The sequence below is a fragment of the Hippopotamus amphibius genome, chromosome 2, assembly GCF_030028045.1.
Source record: "Hippopotamus amphibius kiboko isolate mHipAmp2 chromosome 2, mHipAmp2.hap2, whole genome shotgun sequence".
Lineage (NCBI taxonomy): Eukaryota > Metazoa > Chordata > Mammalia > Artiodactyla > Hippopotamidae > Hippopotamus > Hippopotamus amphibius.
The window spans coordinates 13,091,091-13,114,651 of record NC_080187.1 but is presented as its reverse complement, the minus strand read 5'-3'; the positions used below and the strand labels follow the sequence as shown (position 1 = coordinate 13,114,651).

Below are 23,561 nucleotides of genomic sequence, written 5' to 3'. Positions count from 1 at the left end.
TCTTTCTTTCTTTCTTTCTTTCTCCCTCCCTCTCTCCCTCTCTTCCTTCCTTCCTTCCTTCCTTGCTTGCTTCTGTCCTGTCTATCTAATGATAAGAAGTGAGTTTATGTGTTCAGCACTTATTCCGTACATGGTACATTACTTTCCCAATTATGCTTTAGGTTGGGGGGGGGAGTGTGTGTGTGCGCGCGTGCAAGACGGACACAAGCACATAAGCAGTTTGGCTGTGAAACCATGGGAGGGACTGTGTCTTACTTATTACTCTTCTCCTAATATCTATCACAGTGTCTCCACTTGTTAAAAACAAATAAACAAGCACTTTCTGATTTCCATTGAAAAGTTTCATTGGGTTTGTTTCATTGATGTTTGATTGATGTCTCCAAGTGACTAGGTCAGTGTACAGAAAAATCACACTTCATTGTTCTCACCAGACTGGAGGAGGCACCAATGTGTGAGTGCAATGCAATGAGATTTGTCTGTACAGTGACACAGTCACTGGGAGAAAGTATGTGACCTTATGGTAATTGCTATGCTCAGTATGTCTAAGTTCCTGACATTTCCCATTTCTGTTTATTCCCAGCAGAGATATGAACAGCATGAGGAGGGAGAACCAGAGCAGCGTGTCCCAATTCCTCCTCCTGGGGCTCCCCATCCCGCCAGAGCAGCAGGGCATGTTCTTTGCCCTGTTCCTGGGCGTGTACCTGACCACGGTGCTGAGCAACCTGCTCATCCTCCTGCTCATCAGGCTGGACTCTCGCCTCCACACCCCCATGTACTTCTTCCTCAGCCACCTGGCCCTCACAGACGTCTCCTTCTCATCTGTCACCGTCCCTAAGATGCTGATGAACATGCACACTCAGGATGCATCCATCCCCAAAGCCGAGTGCATTTCACAGACTTATTTTTTCATACTCTTTGCTGATTTAGACAGTTTACTGATCACTTCAATGGCCTATGACAGGTATGTGGCCATCTGTTACCCTCTCCACTACACCACCATCATGAGGGAGGAGCTGTGTGTATCTCTGGTGGCTGGATCCTGGCTCCTGTCTTGTGCCAGTGCCCTGTCCCACACCCTCCTCCTGGCTCGCCTGTCCTTCTGTGCTGACAACATCATCCCCCACTTCTTCTGTGACCTTGCTGCCCTGCTGAAGCTCTCCTGTTCAGACACCTCTCTCAATGAGCTGGTCATACTCACTGCAGGAGCTGCCGTTGTCTTTCTTCCACTGAGTGGCATCCTGGTCACTTATGGTCGCATTGGAGTCTCCATCCTGAGGGTCCCTTCTACCAAAGGGATCTGCAAAGCCCTGTCTACATGTGGTTCCCACCTCTCTGTGGTGTCTCTCTTCTATGGAACGATTGTGGCACTGTACCTTTCCCCCTCATCGGGCAAGTCCAATGTCAAAGACATGATTGCCTCACTGATGTACGTAGTGGTGACCCCCATGCTGAACCCCTTCATCTACAGCCTAAGGAACAGAGACATGAAATTGGCTGTGGGTATTCTTCGCAGAAACAATAACCTTTTCATCAAGTGAGAATCAGCCAATCATGTTCTTATTTCCCCCACTGACCTTGTCAGAAATGTCCTTTTGAAAAGTTGTGTATTGACCACCCATGTCTCCAGCACCTTCCCAACTGTCCTTTAAATGGTCACTATATTATTGGCCCAATCCCTTTCACCTTAGTCATATCTGTTGCCCATTTATCTTTCCATAATCCTAAAGAAGGCATTGCCCACAACACACATGAGACCTGTGGTCTTCAAAGCACCAAGCTCTTTAATAGTAAGCTATGTGATTCATCAATTTGAATACCTTGAACTATTGTTTTATTCTCCTGAAGAGAGAAAGACTTGCTAAGATAATAACACACACCAACCACCTGTCTCAAAAGAAAAACATGACACTGGCATTTTATGCTTCCTTTTTAATGATGAAGCCAGGTTTGTTTCAGGCTAAGTTTGGGATATGAAGTATGATTGTATTTTGGGCCAGGCTGTACCTTCTCATACCCTGAGTTTCCGATCCCCAGGTGGTAGAAAGTCAGGATTCTCAAATGTGTTTTGGCACTTCACTTTTCTACAAAGAAATCTCCAGTAGGGCCAGTTTAAGTTTTGTGGAATATTGTTTTGATAGATTAAAGAAGCCTCCTTAGTAAGGTAATATAACTTTTCATTATAGCTCACAGTTTCTATTGAAATAAATGAGATATAAACCAGCTCCCTTATTTCCTATTTCTCTCCTAGTATTTCCAGAGCTGCAAATATTCAGTTACGTTTCTAATGTTTAATATTAATAAAGTCCAGAATGCATAGCTTCTCAATGCAGTATCTAATTAATAAAGTACTCTTGATTGTTTGCTAAAACCAAAATAACCTTTATTCAGTTATGCTGGTGACTGTAGGGGACCACAGAGTAATCAACGCAATTCCCAAATTTCCGCATTCCTGGAAGACTATGATTTTTCCCTCTAAATTTGATTTTTGTATGGAGAACAGCCTACAGTTATGTGATGAATTTTATTTGGGGAAATGAGTGTTGTCTTTTTCCTAGAGATCTCACTTGTAATAGAAAAAAGTAAATGCAATGAATTTACAACTCATGCACACAAAAATATCTATTGGATGACTGCCATGTGCCAGGCAATTTTCTACCATCTGGGAATACAAGTTAAAAAAAATTAACCCCCTTTTAAAGTTTGCATCCCTGCTCCTGACCCTGCTCCTCATGCTCCTTTTTTTCCCATTGCCCTTTCAAACCTACTAACACACCATAAGCTTTACTTATTTTTGTAATTGTCATTGTTTCTTTACTGGAATGTAAGCTCTATGGAAGATGGGTTTTTGTCTGAAATAGATATTGTGAAGTTTTGTTGGTAAGTAAAATATTCTAAAAATTAAGGAGGCATTCAAAAGGGGAAGAAGAGTGCTGGGGATGAGGTTCATAATTTACCATCATGTGGTGCACGTAGAGCTCATTGGAAAGGTAACATCCAAACATATTCGTTAGTGAGGACAGGTAAGCGAGCCGGGGGTTGGGGAGGGGGTTGATGGTGGGGGTGGTCTGGGCAAAAGTGTTTCAAGCATAGAAATCATCACCTAGAAATACTGTGGTGCCTGGTCTATTCCAGGACACTGAGGGGCCTCTGTAGCTGGAGAGGGCTGAATGGGGGAGGGTTGGTAGGCGCTAAGCTTAGAGATATCATAGGACCAGATTTGCAGGGCACTAAGGTCATAGTAGTGTATTAGTCAAGGTTCTCCAGAGAAATAGAACCAATAGGGTGTGTGTTTGTGTGTGTGTGTATGTGTTGTGGGAGAGATATAGAGACACAGAAATTTATTGGAATTGGCTCATGTCATTGTGGAGGTTAGCAAGTCCAATATCTTCAGAGTAGGCTGGCAGGCTGCAAACCCAGGGAAGAGTTGCAGTTTGACTCTGAAGGCAGCATGCTGACAGAACTGTCTCCTCTTTTTTTTTTTTCATTTTTTTAAAGCTTTTTATTGGAATATAATTGCTTTACACTTTTGTACCAGATTTTGAGGTACACCAAAGTGAATCAGCTGTATTTATGCATATATCCCCATATCCCCTCCCTTCTGCGACTCCCTCCCACCCTCCCTGTCCTGGCCATCTAAAGCATCACCCATCATCGAGTTGATCTCCCTGTGTTATTCAGCAACTTCCCACTAGCTATCTATTTTACAGTTGGTAGTGTATATATGTCTATGCTACTCTCTCACTTTCTCCCAGCTACCCTTTGCCCCCTGTCCCCCAAGCCTCGTGTCCTCCAGTCCATTCTGTGCATCTGCATCCTTATTCTTGCCCTGTCACTGGGTTCATCAATACTATTTTTTTTTTTTTTTTTTAGATTCCGTATATGTGAGTTAGCATACAGTATTTGTTTTTCTCTTTCTGGCTTACTTCACCCTGAATGCAAGACTCTAGGTCTATCCACCTCATTATATGTAGCTCCACTTCATTCCTTTTTATGGCTGAGTAATATTCCTTTGTATATATGTGACACATCTTTATCCATTCATCTGTTGATGGGCATTAAGGTTGCTTCCATGTCCTGGCTATTCTAAATAGTGCTGCAATGAACATTATGGTACAAGTTTCTTTTGGGATTATGGTTTTCTCTGGGTATATGTCCAGTAGTGGGATTACTGGATCATATGGTAGTTCCAGTTGTAGTTTTTTAAGGAACCTCCAAACTGTTTTCTATAGTAGCTGTACCAGCTTACATTCCCACCAACAGTGAAGGAAGGTTCCCTCTTCTCCACACCCTCTCCAACATTTATTATTTCTAGATTTTTCAATGATGGCCATTCTGACCAGTGTGAGATGATACCTCATTGTGGCTTTGACTTGCGTTTCTTGAATGATTAGTGATGTTGAACATCTTTTCATGTGTTTGTTACCCATCTGCATGTTTCTTTGGAGAAATGTCTATTTAGATCTTCCACCCATTTGTGGTTTGGGTTATTTGCTTTTTTGGTATTAAGCTTCATGACCTGCTTGTATACTTTGGAGATTAATCCTTTGTCCGTTGCTTCATTGACTAGTATTTTCTCCCATTCTGAGGGTTGTTTTCTTGTGTTGTTTATGGTTTCTTTCGCTGTGCAAAAAAGCTTCTAAGTTTAATTAGGTCCCATTTGTTTATTCTTGATTTTATGTCCATGATTCTAGGAGGTGGGTCAAAAAGGATGTTGCTTTGATGTATGTCCTAGAGTGTTCTGCCTATGTTTTCCTCTAGGAGTTTTATAGTGTCTGGCCTTACATGTAGGTCTTTAACCCATTTTGAGTTTATTTTTGGTATGGTGTTAGGAAGTGTTCTAATTTCATTCTTTTACACATTGCTGTCCAATTTTCACAGCACCACTTATTAAAGAGGCTGTCGTTCTTCCATTGTATATTCTTGCCTCTGTCAAAGATAAGGTGCCCATATGTGCTTGGGCTTACCTCTGGATTTTCTATTCTGTTCCATTGATCTTCCTTTCTATTTTTGTGCCAGTACCATACTGTCTGGATCACTGTAGCCTTGTAGTATAGTTTGAAGTCAGGAAGCCTCATTCTACCAACTCCATTTTTCCTTCTCAAGATTGCTTTGGCTATTTTTCGGTCTTTTGAGATTCTATACAAATCCTAAGATTTCTTGTTCTAGCTCTGTGAAAAATGCCATTGGTAATTTGATAGGGATTGCAATGAATCGGTAAATTGTTTTGGGTTGGATAGTCATTTTCACAATGTTGATTCTTCCAATCCAAGAACATGGTATGTCTATCTGTTTGTATTGTCTTTGATTTCTTTCATCAGTGTCTTAAAGTTTTCTGCATACAGATCTTTTGCCTCCTTAGGCAGGTTTATTCCTAGGTATTTTATTTTTTTGGTTGCAATGGTAAATGAGAGAGTTTCCTTAATTTCTCTTTCTGCTTGTACGTTGTTAGTGTGTAGGAATGCAAGAGATTTCTGTTCATTAATTTTGTATCCTGCTACTTCACTAAATGCATTGATTAGTGCTAGCAGTTTCCTGGTAGAGTCTTTCGGGTTTCTATGTATAATATCATGTCATCTGCAAAGAATGACAATTTTACTTCTTCTTTTCCAATTTGGATTCCTTTTATTTCTTTTTCTTCTCTGATTGCTGTGGCTAGAGCTTCCAAAACTATGTTGAATAATAATGGTGAGAGTGGACACCCTTGTCTTGTTCCTGTTCTTAGAGGGAATTCTTTCAGTTTTTCACCATTTAGAATGATGTTGGCTTTTGGTTTCTCATATGTGGCTTTTATTATGTTGAGGTAATTTTCTATGCCCATTTTCTGGAAAGCTTTCATCATAAATGGATGTTGAATTTTGTCTAAAGCTTTTTCTGCATCTATTGAGATGAACATATGGTTTTTATTCTTCAGTTTGTTGATATGATGTATCATGTTGATTGATTTGTGTATATTGAAGAATCCTTGCATTCCAGGGATAAACCCCACTTGATCATGGTGTATGATCTTTTGAATGTGCTGTTGGATTCTGTTAGCTAGTATTTTGCTGAGGATTTTTGCATCTATGTTCATCAGTGATTTTGGTCTGTAATTTGATTTTTTTTGGGTGACATCTTTGCCTGGTTTTGGTATCAGGGTGATGGTGGCCTCGTAGAATGAGCTTGGGAGTATTCCTCCTTCTGCTATATTTTGGAAGAGTTTGAGAAGGATAGGTGTTAGCTCTTCTCTCTATGTTTGATAGAATTCACCTGTGAAACCATCAGGCCCTGGGCTTTTATTTATTGGGAGATTTTAAATCACATTCTCAATTTCCATACTTGTGATTGCTCTGATCATATTTCCTATTTCTTCCTGGTTCAGTCAGTGAAGATTGTACTTTTCTAAGAATTTATCCATTTCCTCCAGGTTAACCAATTTGTTGGCATACAGTTGCTTGTCATAGTCTCTCATGATCTTTTGTATTTCTGCAGTGTCAGTTGTTACTCCTTTTTCATTTCTAATTCTGTTGATTTGCGTCTTCTCCCTTAATTTCCTGATGAGTCTGGCTATGGTTTATCAATTTTATTTATCTTCTCAAAGAACCAGCTTTTAGTTTCATTGATCTTTGCTATTGTTTCCTTCCTTTCTTTTTCCTTTATTTCTGATCTGATCTTTATGATTTCTTTCCTTCTGCTCACTTTGGGGTTTCTTTGTTCTTCTTTCTCTAATTGTTTTAGGTGTAAGTTTAGGTTGTTTATTTGAGATTTTTCTTGTTCCTTGAGGTATGACTGTATTGCTATAAAATTCCCTCTTAGAACTGTTTTTGCTGCTTCCCATATGTTTTGTGTTGCTTTGTTTTCATTGTCATTTGTTTCTAGGTATTTTTTGATTTCCTCTTTGATTTCTTTAATGATTTCTTGGTTGTTTAATAGCATATTGTTTAGCCTTCATGTGGTTGCATTTTTTGCTGCTTTCTTTCCTGTAATTGATGCTTAGTCTCATGGCGTTGTGGTCAGAGAAGATGCTTGATATAATTTCATTTTTCTTGAATTTACCGAGGCTTGATTTGTGACCCAAGATATGATCTATCCTGGAAAATGTTCCCTGTGTACTTGAGAAGAAAGTGTATTCTGTCATTTTTGGATGGAATGTCCTATAAATATCACTTAAGTTGAGATGGTCTAATGCATCATTTAAAGCTTGTGTGTCTTTATTTACTTTCTGTTTGGATGATCTGTCTATTGATGTAAGTGGGGTGTTAAAGTGTCCTACTATTATTGTGTTACTGTCAATTTCCCTTTTTATGGCTGTTAGCATTTGCCTTCTGTATTGAGGTGCTCCTATGTTGGGGGCATAGATATTTACAATTGTTATATGTTCTTCTGGGATTGATCCCTTGATCGTTATGTAGTGTCCTTCCTTGTCTCTTGTAATAGCCTTTACTTAAAGTCTAATTTGTCTGATATGAGTATAGCTACTCTAGCTTCCTTTTGACTTCCATTTGCATGGAATATCTTTTTCCATCCCTTTACTTTCAGTCTATATGTGTCCCTTGGTCTGAAGTGGGTTTCTTGCAGGCAGCATATAGAAAGGTCTTGTTTTTGTATCCATTCAGGCAGTCTGTGTCTTTTGGTTGGAGCATTTAATCCTTTTACATTTAGGTGATTATTGACATGTGTGTTCCTATTACCATTTTCTTAATTGTTTTGGGTTTGTTTTTGTAGGTCTTTCCCTTCTCTTGTGTTTCCTACATAGGAAAGTTCCTTTAGCAATTGTTGTAAGGCTGGTTTGGTGGTGCTGAATTCTCTTAACTTTTGCTTGTCTGGAAAGCTTTTGATTTCTCCCTCAAATCTGAATGAGATTCTTGCTGGGTAGAGTATTCTTGGCTGTTGGTTTTTCTCTTTCAGGACTTTCAGTATATCCTGCCATTCCCTTCTGGCCTGCAGAGTTTCTGTAGAAAGGTCAGCTGTTATCCTTATGGGTTTTCCCTTATATGTTATTTGTTGCTTTTCTCTTGCTGCTTTTAATATTTTTTCTTTGTGTTTAATTGTCGTTAGTTTGATTAATATGTGCCTTGGTTTATTTCTCCTTAGGTTTATTCTGTATGGGACTCCCTGCGTTTCTTGGACTTGATTAATTATTTCCATTCCCATGTTGGGGAAGTTTTCCACTATAACCTCTTCAAATATTTTCTCAGGCTCTTTCTTTTTTCTTCTTCTTCTGGGATGCCTATGCTTCAAACGTTGGTGAGCTTAATGTTGTCACCAAAGTCTCCAAGACTGTCTTCCATTCTTTTTATTCTTTTTTCTCTTTCCTGCTCTGTGGCAGTTATTTCCCCCATTCTATCTTCCAACTCACTCATTCGTTCTTCAGCCTCAGTCATTCTGCTGGTTATAGCATCTAGAGTATTTTTAATTTCAGTTTTTTTGTTGTCCATTACTGTTTGTTTGCTCTTTAGTTCTTCTAGGTCCTTATTAACTGTTTCTTGTATTTTTTCTATTTTGTTGTCAAGATTTGGATCATGTTTACTATCATTACTCTGAATTCTTTTTCAGGCAATTTTCCTATTTCCTCCACATTTATTTGGTCTTGTGGGTTTTTTTCCTGCTCATTTGCCTGCATGGTGTTTCTCTGTTTTCTCATTTTGTCTGATTTATAGGATTTGCTGTCTCCTTTCCTTATGCTGCCTAGTTGTAATTCCTCTTGTTTCTGCCCTCTGCCCCCTTGGTGGGGTTTGCCCAGTGTCTTGAGTAGATTTCCTGGTGGAGGGGTCTGGTGTCTTCTTTCTGGTGTGTGGCTCTGTGTCTTTTCTCTCTGATGAGTAGGGTCATGTCCGGTGGTGTGTTTTAGGGTATCTGTGAGGTTAATATGGCATTAGGTAGTCTGTGTGCTGATGGGTGGGTTTGTGTTCCTGTCTTGTTTGTGGTTTTGGTGTGAGGTGTCCAGCATTGCCAGTTGCAGACAGTTGTATGAAGCTGAGTCTTGGACTCTGATAGGGCTCCATGAGAGTTCTCTGCAGTTAATCTTCCCTGTGTCTGAGGACTCCCTAGTAGTCTAGTATCCTGGATTCAGTGCTCCCTCCCTAGAGCCTCCTACTTGACTTCCGATGGAGTAGTCCAGACTTCAGAGGTTGCTTTTCCCAGCAATAAAGGGGTTTAAAGAAGACTGTTCAAGCCCCAGACTAGTGTTAAGTCAAAAAATACCAGTTATGTCGGGATCTTTGCAGTCGTTTCTGGTGTCGCACCCATCTACTGGTGTTCAGCTGGTTCTCTGTGGGAATTATTGTGTCTTTTGATGTATTCCTAATGCATCTGTGGAGAGGGATGCATTCCACATCCTTCTACTATGTTGTCATATTTTTTCTACTTTTTTAAAAATAATTTTTATTGGAGTATATTTGATTTTCAATGTTGTGTTAGTTTCAGCTGTACAGAAAAGTGAATGACTTATAAATATACATATATCAACTTTTTTTTAGATTTTTTCTTTTTTTTAAAATTTTATTTATTTATTTATTATTTTTTTGGGGGGTACACCAAGTTCAATCATTTGTTTTTATACACATATCCCCATATTCCCTCCCTTCCTTGACTCCCCCCCACCCTCCCTGTCCCAGTCCTCTAAGGCATCTTCCATCCTCGAGTTGGACTCCCTTTGTTATACAACAACTTCCCACTGGCTATCTATTTTACAGTTTGTAGTATATATATGTCTGTGCTATTCTCTCGCTTCGTCTCAGCTTCCCCTTCACCCCCTGCCCCCTCCCAAACCTCGAGTTCTCCAGTCCATTCTCTGCACCTGCGTCCTTGTTCTTGTCACTGAGTTCATCAGTACCATTTTTAGATTCCATATATGTGAGTTAGCATACAATATTTGTCTTTCTCTTTCTGGCTTACTTCACTCTGTATGACAGACTCTAGGTCTATCCACCTCATTACATATAGCTCCATCTCATCCCTTTTTAGAGCTGAGTAATATTCCATTGTATATATATGCCACATCTTCTTTATCCATTCGTTTGTTAATGGGCATTTAGGTTGCTTCCATGTCCTGGCTATTGTAAATAGTGCTGCAATAAACATTCTGGTACATGTTTCTTTTGGGATTATGGTTTTCTTTGGGTATATGCCCAGTAGTGGGATTACTGGATCATATGGTAGTTCTATTTGTAGTTTTTTAAGGAACCTCCAAATTGTTTTCCATAGTGGCTGAACCACCTTACATTCCATATAGGTCATTACAGAGTATTGAGTAGAGTTCCCTGTGCTATACAGTAGCTCCTTATTAGTTATGTGTTTTGGTATATGTTTTACTTCTAAAGAAATTTTCAAACTGTTTTGTATTCCCATTAACAGTGTATGAGAGTTCCAGTTCTGTCATAACTACAATACCACTTAATAGCAGTGGTCTTTTCAATTCTAGCCATCCTTATAGGTGTGTAGTGGTGCAAACTATTTTATAGACAGGCAGCCTCTTGACTGGAGGGGTGTCTCGGTATCTGTGTAAAAGAATCGTGTAACAATGAATACTTTTTGCACTTCTTGATTCTCCCTAGCTCCATGCCTGATTTGTATCCTACCCCAGCACTTTTAACAGTTTACCTGCCATTTGTTCTTCATTAACAGTGTTGTTTTGCACCCACCCCCCCTCCGCCAATTGGGTGTGTGTTTCACCAGAGGGATTTCTGTTTATATTATTCTTGTTTTCATTTCCAGAGCGTATATCAGTGTTTACCCTTATGAGAGCCTGAATGATTAAGTGAATGAGTGAAAGAATGAACAGGTGAATTCATTCAACAATTTACCAATCACACTTGTCTATTGTAAGCCATAGCCGATCCCTAGTGATCCAAAGACACTGACAATAAACCTTATGATTGATTAAGCTTTCATTATGTGCTCACTTGACCATCCTTCAAACTCACAGGAAGAGTAGAATTATTTTTTCCCCTTTGAAGAAACTAAATCTGAGATCTTTGATACATTGTTCAGGTATGTTCTCTTAGTAGGGGTAGAGTCTAGAGTCCTTTTTCCAGAGTTATATAATCAGTCCCCCTACCCCTGAACAAGGCACAGACCATACCCTAGAGAACCTCACAGAGGAGTGGGGAGACCTGAACATTTTAAGGAGCTTTGTGTTCTCATGGAAGCCTGTGTAGGTATTGGGAGCCTGCATAATCCCTCTGAGGTCCATACACTACTGTACTCTAGTACACACTGCTGTACAAAGAAGCTGAAATCGTGATGCAGAGGTCATGGGCAATGGGGGAACTACTACTTCCCAGCCGGAGACTGGACCAGAAGCCAAGGTACCACTGACATTAGGGATACTTGCTCCTGTGACTTCAGGTACAGCCCAGTCCCTCTGGACTCTCAGTATACTCCTGCCCGAGGGGCTGGGAAAATTTGGGCAATTAGCCCTGGTCGACTGCTTCTCTAGCCAGGGACTTGGGGCTGTTTCCCTCTAGAGTCTTTTTCTGGTGACTGAAAGGAGATCTTGCCCTTTGTTTTGAAGCTGCTGAACAGACATGAGTGTTTGTAAATGTCCTTGGGCCACAAGCTTTGCTCTTTTTCTTTGGATGCTGGGTATTCTGGACAGAAAGTGAGGATTCAGGTAACAGAATGAAGCAGAAGGTATCTGAACTCATAGCACTGGTATAACTCGGCAGGAGCCCAGACATCTCCATAGTCGTGCATGTGTGTCTAGGGTAAAGGCGTGCATCTGTGAGCATCAGAGATGTTGGGTGGATTTTTGTTTGTGTGTTGTGTTTTATGGCTTTATACATATATGTGTAACTGACAAACACACTGCATGACAAGACTCGGCTATATATAGGTCAGAGACGCTGGAAATGTCCTCTCAGTTGTGCCTATTTTACTCGCATGTGTTGCTTGTGTGCTGAGTGTGCAACCTTGGGCACTGCTTGTGACTGGAATATGCATGACTTCCTGTGGTTACAATGCCTATGGTAGAGGATGCTTGAGAGTTCTATCTGTGAGCTCTGATGTACACGTGCATTTTGTTTGTGAGTTTTGCATAGATTTGTGTGAAGGTGACTTACACCCTGACTGTATTTACCTACTTGGAGTATAAGCTAGAGAAATCTATAAGTCTCCATTTGGCAAGTGTGTGTCTGTGATAGTGTGTGAGTGCTTTTGTGTAACAAACCCACACTTTGCCTTACTTCACACAGAATATACAAATATTTGTGTGTGTGTATGTAACAGTCTCACATTTTGACTCTCATTCTTGGCTGAGAGCAGAATCCACACAGGCAACTGTGAAGGAAGCCCACTTTGAAGCACTACTGGCATCCATTTTTCAGTGATTTGAAGACTAGTGGGGCCCCTGGAAGTCCGGTATTTTGACATTGCTTCAATTTTGCTAATAAAATTTAGAAACAAAATGCTCATTTCTTGTGTCACATATGTCGACACTCAACTCTCTGTCTTTTTCCCGCTTAATGCTTTGTGGCCTCAGCTTTGGCTGTGGTGATGCTCAGCATTGTCTATTGTCAAATGGGATCCTGATCACTGTGGAAAGATCTTGTCTGTAAGGGACTTCACTATTTCTAGGCACATCATGAGCCCTTAGTAAATTGTAGCCTCGTGGAGGCAGAGACACCTGACTCTCCCAACGGCTCAGGAGTCAAAATTGGGACCATCCATAGGCTCTCTCGCAACGCCTCCTCCCACCGCCATCCCAAGGGCACAACCTCTCTTCTTCATTTCTGAGCAATTATCCAGCCACCTCTTTCATACATGGTGCTGATGGAATCTAAGCACCACTTCTGTACTCTTCTCTTCCCTTTAAATTGCAACTTCTTGGTGTCATTACATGCTCTGTTTCTCCTCCAGGAGATTTTGAGACCCTGGGTTATGTCTAATCTAGCAACTTTCCGGGAGAAGCAGTCATGGCAGAAGGATCAAGTGTCTGGTCCCTCTTGTGCTCCATGAGCTGAGTCAATTAATGACCCACAGCAACGCCCTGGTCAGGAACAAGCATCTACTGACAGAGTCATACACAATGTTAATGTCAAGTTCCTCTCCCAAGCATATTTTAACTTTAACTTTCCACATTTCATATTGAACTTAAGCATCTCTACCCTCCATAAAAGGAATTGGGTGTATTTTCTGTCTAGTGAAAAGATGATCAGAAAATGAACCTTTGAGAGCAGGTTCCACTATGCAATATCTATGTGAGATTATTTAAGCGATTTCACTACTGCTGTTAGTAAAATAAAGAAAAAAATCACTCTCTTCTCTAACTCCCATACATAAATAAACGTTGATGGATTGAACAAAATTGAAGGCAATGAAAGCCATTTTCAATCTAAAGGGCGGCAGGAGTATGACTGTTGACAGTTATCTGAGAAGGAGGTCTTCAAATCCTGAAATAACATTTCTTAATGTCCTACCCGTTTTCTCTAAAGAAAGAGAGATAGAAATAGTAGGGCGATAGGAGCAAAGATTCCAATAAATATTTTAAAAAAACAGGAGAAAATTGTAGCTACAGAAGTTGCTAACTGAATTCATGCTAGTTTCCTACTCCTTCGGAGTATGTTGACAATAAAATTTATTAATATCTACCTCTCAGGACTGTTGAAAAAACTTCTTTAGGCTACAATCCAAAAATGTATTACTCTGATATAGTGTTTATTACATGTTAATTATTAACAGTGTGAAGACCAATATTGGGAAATAGAGAGGGTCAATCAGGTAAGTGAATTCTAGTAGACAGCCCCAATCCTTCAGTATCTCCCAGCTCTCAGATACCAGATCTCAGAACTCAGGTGTCTCCCTCCCTGTGAGTATCCAAACCTGAGTCAACAAGAAGCACCAGATATGGATGGAGACAGAGGGAGCTCATGCCCAGAATAAGGGTTATTTCTTGGCAAGAAGATAAACGTGCATTAAGACAAGTGCCACCTGGGAATTTCCCCCAGTGATAGGATCTGAGCTCAGAAACTCACCTTCAGAGTGTGAGAGCTCAGAGACACACACATTTTAGACCAGTTCCTTGGTCCTTTGGTCTGAGCATCTCATAATACTGTTTCATTAAATTCCTGAATTTGACCCTGTTTTTTTTTGGATGCTTATCCTGTCATAAAAATAATCAATAAAATTTTGCTTGTATTTTATGCAGCACATTGTTATTAGATATTAGTGGGCATTGAATTAGAATCCTCTTATTAACGCTATGAATATGTGATATTGGTATCTTCACCTTATGGAGGCACAACATGAGGCCAAGTGAGATTTAGCATCCCAAGCTGTACAGCTAGAAAGTGGTGGGGCCAGATTCGTAACACAAAGAAACTGGCTTCAGGTTCATAATGTCAGTTTGTCCTTTGTCAGATATTCCCGAGAGGGTCAGTATTCTGAGGGAAGATGTCCTGGGTGTCCTATTTATACTTGTAGCTCCAATCTGTAGCTTAGGGCCAGAAGCATGGGTGAATAAAAAGAACACAGAAGAATGAATTTACTCTGGTTTCCATTGAAAGGAATCTGTTGAGCATTGATGGTGTCATTTGTTATGGCAACTCTAGATGAGGAAAGAAATATGGGCAATTATTGCTTTTCTCCACGAGAAAGTAAGAGACCCTAGTGTGGTGGCCATATTCACAAATGCAAAGCCTCTGACGGTTCCCGCTCTCCTTCATCCCCAGCAGACAGGAGAGGAGCATGAGGAGGGAAAACAAGAGCAGAGTGTCCCACTTCCTCCTCCTGGGGCTCCCCATCCTGCCAGAGCAGCAGGGCATGTTCTTCGCCCTGTTCCTGGGCATGTACCTGACCATGGTTCTGGGCAACCTGCTCATCCTCCTGCTCATCAGGCTCGACTCTCGCCTCCACACCCCCATGTACTTCTTCCTAGGCCACTTGGCCCTCACTGACGTCTCCTTCTCATCTGTCACTGTCCCAAAGATGCTGATGAACTTGCACACTTGGGATCAATCCATCCCCTATGCAGGGTGTGTGACACAAATATATTTTTTCATATTTTTTGCTTGTATTGATAAACTTCTTCTCACAGTGATGGCCTATGACAGGTATGTGGCTGTCTGTCACCCTCTCCACTACACCACCCTCATGAGGGAGGAGCTGTGTGTATCTCTGTTGGCTGGAGCCTGGCTGCTGTCTTGTGCCAGTGCCCTGTCCCACACCCTCCTGCTGGCTCGCCTGTCCTTCTGTGCTGACAACATCATCCCCCACTTCTTCTGTGACCTTGCTGCCCTGCTGAAGCTCTCCTGCTCAGACACCTCTCTCAATGAGCGGGGCATACTCACTGCAGGGTCTGCAGTTCTCATTCTTCCATTGAGTGGCATCCTGGTCTCTTATGGTCGCATTGGGCTCTCCATCCTGAGGGTCCCTTCTACTAAAGGGATCTGCAAAGCCCTGTCCACCTGTGGCTCTCACCTCTCTGTGGTGTCTCTATTCTAAGGAACGATTGTGGTACTTTACCTTTCCCCCTCATCGGGCAAGTCCAATGACAAAGACATGATTGCCTCACTGATGTACACCATGGTGACCCCCATGCTGAACCCCTTCATCTACAGCCTAAGGAACAGAGACATGAAATTTTCTCTGGGGATTCTTTGCAGAAGCAATATCCTTTTCACCAAGTGAGAATCAGCCAACCATGTTCTCATTTCCCCCACTCACCTTGTCAGAAATGCCCTCTTGAAAAGTTGTGTATTGACCACCCATGTCTCCAGCACCTTCCCATTTGTCCTTTAAATGGTCACTGTGTTATTTGCCCAATCCCTTTCACTTTAGTTATGTCTTTTGCCCATTTATTCTTCCATAATCCTAAACAAGGTATTGCCCACAACACACATGAGACCTGAGGTCTTCAAAGCACCAAACTCCAAATTATGTAGATATGTGATTGATTGATTTGAATATGCTGTACCGTTTTTTTTATCTTCCTGAAGAGAGAAAGACTTGTTACGATAACACACACCAACCACCTGTCCCCAAAGGAAAACATGACACTAGCATTTTACGGTTCCTTTTTTTTTCTTTTTAATAACATTTTTTTGTGTGTGTGTTTATTTGTTTGTTTAATTGGCTGTGTTGGGTCTTTTTTTTGCTGTGCGTGGGCTTTCTTTGGCATTTTGTTGCGCGGGCTCCTCATTGCCGTGGCTTCTCTTGTTGCAGAGCACAGGCTGTAGGCACGTGGGCTTCAGTAGTTGCAGCACATGGGCTCAATAGTTGTGGCTCACAGGCTGCAAAGCGCAGGCTCGATAGTTGTGACACATGGGCTTAGTTGCTCTGTGGCATGTGGGATCTGCCTAGAGCAGGGATCAAAAACGTGTCCCCTACACTGGCAGGCGGATTCTTACCCACTGAGCCACCCAGGAAACCCCTATGCTTCATTTTTAACAATGAAACCAGATTTGCTTCAGGCTAAGATTGGAGGTATGGAATACCATTGTATTTTGGACCAAGCTGTACCTTCTCATACCCTGAGTTTCCAGTCCGCAGGTGGTAGGTGCTCAGGATTCTCAAATGTGTTTCAGCACTTCACTTTTCTATCATGAAATGAACATTTGGGATCTCAAGTAGAGCCAGTTTATTTATCACAGAATATTCTTTTGATAGGTTAATGAACCCTCCTTAGTAAGAGGTAATATAACTTTTCATTATAACTCACAGTTTCTATCTGTGGCAATCAATGAGATATAAACCAGCTCTTTATTTCCTCTTTCTCACCTAGTGTTTCCAGAGCCACAGCTATTCAATTATGTTTCTAAAGTTTAGTTTTAGTAAAGTCCAGAATGCTTACCTTCTCAGTGCAGTATCTCGTTAACAAAGATCTTTTGATTGTTTGCTAAAACCAAAATAAACTTTATTCGATTATGCCTGTGACCATAGGGGACCACAGAGTAGTCAACCCAATTACCAAATTTCCGCATTCCTGGAAGACTATGATTTTTCCCTCTAAATTGGATTTTTTTATGTAGAGCAGCCTACTTGTATCTGATTAATTTTACAGTGGCAAAATGAGTGTTGTCTTTTTTATAGAGATCTCATGCGCACAAAAATATTTACTGGATGACTGCCATGTGCCAGGCAATTTTCTACATTCTGGGAATACACGTTGAAAAAAATTAACCCCCTCATAAAGTTTCCATTCCAGCACTCCTGGTCCTGCTCCTCATGCTTCTTTTTTTCTATGTAAGTTTTGTTTTGTTTTGCTTTGTTTGGCTGCTTTGAATCTTCATTTTTGCACTTGGGCTTTCTCTAGTAGCAGAGAGAAGAGGCTACTCTTCATCGCAGTGGGCGGGCTTCTCATTGCAGTGGCTTTTCTTGTTGCAGAGCATGGGCTCTAGAGAGCAGGCTCAGTAATTGTTCCACACGGTCTTACTGCTCCACAGAATGTGAGATCTTCCTAGACCAGGGCTCAAACCTGTGTGCCCTGCATTGGCAGGTGGATTCTCAACCACTGCGCCACCAGGGAAGTCGCTCCATAGCAGCTCTGAACATTCTCACACCCCGTAAAGTTTACTTATGTTTTTTCATTGTCATTGTTTCTTTACTGGAATGTAAGCTCTATGGAAGATGGGTTGTTGTCTGTGATAACTAAATTCTAAGTTTCATTGATAGGTAAAATCTTCTATAATCAAGGAGGAATAAAAAAAGGGGTGAAGGGTGTTGGGGGTGAAGTTCATAATTTACCATCATGTTGTCCAGGTAGAGCTCCTGGAAAGATAACATCTAAATAAATTTGTCAGTGAGGACAGGGAAGTGAGCCACGGGGGGACTTGGCCCAAAGAGTCCCAAGCATAGAAATCATCACCTAGAAATATTCTGAGATGAGATAGTGCCTGGTCTATTCCAGGGACACTGAGGGGCCTCTGTAGCTGGACAGGGCTGAGTGGGGGAGGGATGGTAGACGCTAAGCTTAGAGATGCCAGAGGACCAGGTTTGTAGGGCACTAAGTTCATAGCGGTGGTATTGTTCAATGTTCTCCAGAGAAATAGAACCATGTGTGTGTGTGTTTCTGTGTGTGTGTGTTTTGTGTAGAGAGAGAGAGAGAGACAGAGACAGAGCGTTGGCGTTGGCTCACGTCACCGTGAGGCTAGCAAGTCCCAAATCTGCAGAGTTGGCAGGCGGGCTGGAAACCCAGGGAAAACTTGTAGTTTGAGTCTCAAGGCAGCCTGCTGACAGAAATGCCTCTTTTTTTAAAAAATTTTTATTGGAGTTTAGTTGATTTACAATGTTGTGTTAGATTCAGGTATACAACAAAGTGACTCAGTTATACATATACATATATGCATTCTTTTTTAGATAATTTTCCCGTATACACCACTACAGAGTATTGAGTAGAATTCCCTGTGCTGTACAGCAGCTTATCTATGTTACGTATAGTAGTGAACATATGTCATCCCAATCTCCCAGTTTATCGATCGCCCCCTTTATCCACTGAAACTGTAAGTTTGTTTTCTACATCTGTGACTCTATTTCTGTTTTGTAAATAAGTTCACTTTGTACCTCTTTTTGTTGAGATTCCACCTATAAGTGATATCATATGATACTTGACTTTCTGTGTCTGAATTACTTCACTCAGTCTGACAATCTCTAGGTCCACCCATGTTGCTGCAAATGGCATTATTTCACTCCTTATATGGCTGAGTAATATACCTGCATATATATGTACGACATCGTCTTATCCATTCCTCTGTTGATGGGCATTTCTGTTTCTCCCATGTCCTGGCTAATGTAAATAGTGCTGCAATGAAGACTGGGCTGCATGTGTCTTTTGGAATGATCAGAATTGTCTCTTTTTTAGGGGGGCTGTTTTGCTGAAAGCCTGACTTTCGGTTTTAAGGTTTATAGGATTCACTGGCAAAATACCCACCCTACACTCAGGTAAGCAAGAATTGAGAGAGAATTTATTAAATTAACAAAGATAACCATATACTAATTACGAGAATAACTGGCTAAGAAAGAATAGTAAAGGCATCACCAAATTGGGGAAGCCCCTACATCCATCTCCAAGCAGCGCTGGGAGGTCCTTGGAACAGCAATCTGGAGTCCCAGCTGGGAAGGGTTGCGGGTAGTGCGTCCACTCCCCAGGTGAGACTTCAGGTTGGCGTTCTGGGGGGCTGCTTCTTATACTTCCTGCCTGCAACCTGATATCATCAGTTTGTGTGTAAAAATGCAGGTTTGGATTTACTTTAAGAATGTTGTTGGTTTCATCCTGTGAGTCACAAGATTCTCCAGAGCCTGGGGGACTGGCGAGGTCCCCAGGGCTCAAGAAATTCCAAGACCTACTCCCTTTCTTATGGTAAGCCCCTTTGACTTGCTAGTAGCAATTGGTAGGTGTGTAAACAAGCACACAGTCCAGGGACCGTTACAGGTCGGTGTAGGGGCTGCTTCTGTCTCTGAGGCCTGAACAAGACTACTCTATCAGCTTCCCCAACAGGGGGTTAGTCTTTCTCTTAAGGCCTTCAATGGACTGGTTGAAGCCCACCTACCTTGTGGGGGAGAGTCTGCTATTCAAGGTCTGCTGCTTGCAGTGTTAATCTCATGCAAAAAATACCTTCATGGAAACATCTAGAATGGTGTTCGGCCAAACATTGCAGTGTGGGTACTGAGGCCTGGCCAAGGTGACACATAAAATTAACCATTATTGTAAACTTTGTGCTTTTCAGTCTGAGTGATTTGGGAACCCCTTGGAAGGCATTTATAGAAGAATAACTTGATCATACTTTACTTTTTATTGTTTCCTTAAAAACACCCAGATCTTTTGAGGTACAGTAAACTTTGTATATTGAAAGTACACAATTTGACTAGTTTTGACATTTGTTTACACCCATGAAACTATCCCCACAAGCCACCATGATCAGGAAGTTTCCTGACGCCTTCCCTACTCCTCATCTTTTTCCTTCCATCTATCCCCAGGGGAACCACTCATGTGTTTCTGTCACATGGATTAGTTTGCAACTTCTACAAGTTTATTTAAGTGGAATCACACAATGTGTGTTCTCTCCTTGTTGCCATCTTTCACTCAGTGTGAACATTTTGAGATTCATTCATGGTATATTGTGCATCAGTGGTTTATTAATCAAAATTGGTGAGTAGCGTTCCATAGTATGGATACAACACAGGTTTTTGATGGGCATGTGGGCTGTTTCCACTTTCTGGTTATTAAATGAAGCTGTAATGAACATTCTTGTATAAGTCTATGTATAGATATATACATTTTTTTTCTCTACTCACATGGTAGGTATATGCTAACATTTTTTCCCATTTCACTACTTTTATTTTTTTTTAATATTTATTGGAGTATGGTCAATTGACAGTTTTGTGTTAGTTCCTGTTGTGCAGCAAAATGAATGAGTTATATACATATATATCCACTTTTTTTTAGATTCTTTTACCATAGGTTATTACAGAGTATTGAGTAGAGTTCCCTGTGCTATACACTAGGTCCTTATTAATGATCTATCTTTTTATATGTTTAAGTTTTAAAGAAGTTTTCACACTGTTTTATATTCTCACTAGCAGTGTATGAGAGTTCCAGTTCCGTCATAATTTCAGCGATGATCAATAGCAGCGGTCCTTTCAATTTTAGCCATTCTAGTAGGTGTAAGGTGGAGTAATCCAGTTTACAGACCTGGAGCAACGTGACTGGAGGGGTGTCTGGGTTTCTGCAAAAAAGATTCCTATTACACTGGGAATTTTTTGAACTTCCTGATTCTCCCTAGCTCTGCGCCTGATTTTTAACATGCCCCAGCACTTTCCCCCATTTACCCACCATTGGCTCTGCATTAATTAATGTTTTCTGCGCTCCCCTCCCCATTAGGTGTGAGTTCCGCAAGAGGAATTTCTGCTTTAATTATTCGCTGTTATGTTCACAGAGTATATAGCAGTGTTTAACTTTATGAGAGCCTTAATGATTATTGAAATGAATGAGGGAACAAATGAACAGATAAATTCATTCAACAATTACCAATCACATGTGTCCTAGCGTTACAAAGACATTGACAATAAACCTTAACATTGATTAAACTTTCATTACGTGCTCCCATAACCATCCTTCAAAGTCACATGAAGAGTAAGATTATTATTTCTACTTTGAAGAAACTGAATCTGAGATCTTTGATACATTGCTTTGGTAGGCTCTCTGAGTAGCGGAAGAGTCCAGACTTTTTTTCCAGATTTATACATTCATTCCCCCTACTCCTGAACAAGGCATAGACCATACCCTCGAGAACCTCACAAAAGAGTGGAGAGATCTGTACATTTTACGGGGCTGTGGGTTCTCATCGAAACCTCTAGGTATTGGGGAGGCTGCAGGAACCCTCTTAGGTCGTTACACTGCCTTTACCACACACTGCTGTACAGAGAAGCTAAGCTCGTGATGCAGAGGCCACGGGCAACCAGAGAGTTTCTACTTCCCACTCAGAGACTTGACCAGAAGCCCAAGATACTGCCGATCTTAGAGACAATTTCTCCTGTGACTTTAGGTACAGCCCAGTGCCTCTGGACCCTAAATATATTTCTTCCCAAGGGGCAAGGAGGAATTTGTCAGTTAGCCCTGGTTGACTGCTTCTCTATCCAGGTCTTGGGGCTCTTTTCCTCTGGAGTCTTTTTCTGATGACAAAAAGGAGATCTTGCCCATTGTGTTGAAGCTGGTGAACAGATGTGACCGTCTGTAAAGGTCCTCAGGCCACTGAGGTTTGCTGTTTTTCTTTGGGTGCTGGGTCTTCTGGACAGAAAATGAGGATTCAGGTAACAAAATGAAGCAGAAGGTATCTGAACTCATAGCACAGGTATAACTGGGCAGGAGCTCAGACATCTCCATAGTCGTGCATGTGTGTCTAGTGTAAAGGTGTGCATGTGTGAGCATCAGAGACGTTCTGTGGATTTTTGTGTGTGTGGTGTTTTACGCTTTTATGCATGTATGGGTAACTGACAAACACCCTGAATGGCAAACAACTAGGATTTATATAGGTCAGAAACACTGGAAATGTCCTCTCAGTTGTGCGTATTTTACTTGCATGTGTTGCTTGTGTGCTGTGTGTGTGACCTTGGGCATTGCTTGTGACAGAAATATGTGTGACTTCCTGTGACTACAATGCCTGTGGTAGAGGATGCCTGAGAGTTCTATCTGTGAGTTCTGATGTTCACGCGTATTTTGTTTGTGAGTTTTGCCTAGATTTGTGTGAAGCTGACTCACACCCTGACTGTATTTACCTACTTAGAGTATAAGCTAGAGAAATCTGTAAGTCTCCATTGGGCAAGTGTGTGTCTGTGCTAGTGTGTGAGTGCTTTTGTGTAACAACTTCATACCTTGACTTACTTCACGCACAATACACAAATATTTGTGTGTGTGTATGTGTGTGTGTTTACAACAGTCTCACATTTTGACTCTCCACTTGCCTGAAAGCAGAATCCACACAGATAGCAGTGAATGAAGCCCACTCTGACGCACAACTGGCATGCATTGTTCAGTGATTTGAAGACTCCAGCAGGACCCCTGGAAGCCCAATATTTTTGACACTCTGCTTCAATTTCGCTAATATAATTTAGAAACAAAATGCTCATTTCTCGTGTCACACATCAACACTCAATTCTCTTTTTCCCACTTAATGCTTTGTGGCCTTGGCTTTGGCCTTGGTGATGTTCAGCATTGTCTACTGCAAATGGGATCCTGATCACTGTGGAAAGGTCTTGTCTGTAAGGGGCTTCACTAGTTCTAGGCACATTGTCATCCCTTAGTAAGTTGTAGTCTCATAGAGGCAGAGACACCTGACTCTTCCAACAGCTCAGGAGTCAAAATTTGGAATGAAGACAGGAAAATTAGGCCCATCCATAGGCTCTCTCCCAGTCCCTACCCCACTACGCCCAGGTCACAACTTCTCATTTCATTATCGAGCTATTTCCCAGCCACCTCTTTCAAACGTGGTGCTGATGGAATCAAATCACCACTTGTGTACTTTTCCCTCCCCTTTCAATTGCGGCTCCTTGGTGTCATTACATGCTCTGTTTCTCCTCCAGGAGATTTTGAAACCCTGGGTTATGTGTGATCTAGCAACTTTCTGGGAGAAGCAGTCATGGCTGAAGGATCAGGTACCTGGTCCCTCTTGTGCCCCATGAGCTGAGTCAATTAGTGACCCTGAGCAACGCCCTGATCAGGAAGAAGCATCTACTGACACATTCTTACACAATGCTAATGTCAAGTTCCTCTGCCAAGCATATTTTAACTTTAACTATTCACATTTCATATTGAACTTAAGCCTCTCTACCTCCGAAAGAATGAAGTGGGTGTATTTTCTGTCCAGTGAAAAGATGATCAGAAAATGAACCTTTGAGAGCAGGTTCCACTAGGCAATATCTATGTGAGATTATTTAAGCAATTTCACTACTCCTGTTAGTAAATAAAGAAAAAAAATCACCCTCTTCTCTAACTCCCATACTCAAATAAACGTTGAGGGATTGAACAAAATTGAAGGCCATGAAAGCCATTTTCAATCTAAAGGGCAGCAGGAGTATGACTGTTGACAGTTATCTGAGAAGGAGGTCTTCTTCAAATCCTGAAATAACATTTCTTAAGGTCCCACCTGTTTTCT

At 41.3% G+C, this 23,561-nt stretch overlaps 2 protein-coding genes across 2 annotated transcripts; both read left to right on the top strand.

Annotated features, from left to right (window-relative positions):
* The first annotated feature begins 587 nt into the window (after positions 1–587).
* On the top strand, positions 588–1,538 carry LOC130845360 (olfactory receptor 1J2-like). Its single transcript, XM_057722451.1, has one exon. The coding sequence runs from the start codon at positions 588–590 to the stop codon at positions 1,536–1,538; it is 951 nt and encodes a 316-aa protein (XP_057578434.1).
* A 13,123-nt stretch (positions 1,539–14,661) lies between these two features.
* Positions 14,662–15,417, top strand: LOC130844281 (olfactory receptor 1J4-like). Its single transcript, XM_057720603.1, has one exon. The coding sequence runs from the start codon at positions 14,662–14,664 to the stop codon at positions 15,415–15,417; it is 756 nt and encodes a 251-aa protein (XP_057576586.1).
* The last annotated feature ends 8,144 nt before the right edge of the window (positions 15,418–23,561 follow it).

What these genes read in the sequence shown, in the direction of transcription:
- LOC130845360 (XM_057722451.1), top strand. Translation starts at nt 588, where the DNA reads ATGAACAGCATGAGGAGGGAGAACCAGAGCAGCGTGTCCCAATTCCTC.
- LOC130844281 (XM_057720603.1), top strand. Translation starts at nt 14,662, where the DNA reads ATGAGGAGGGAAAACAAGAGCAGAGTGTCCCACTTCCTCCTCCTGGGG.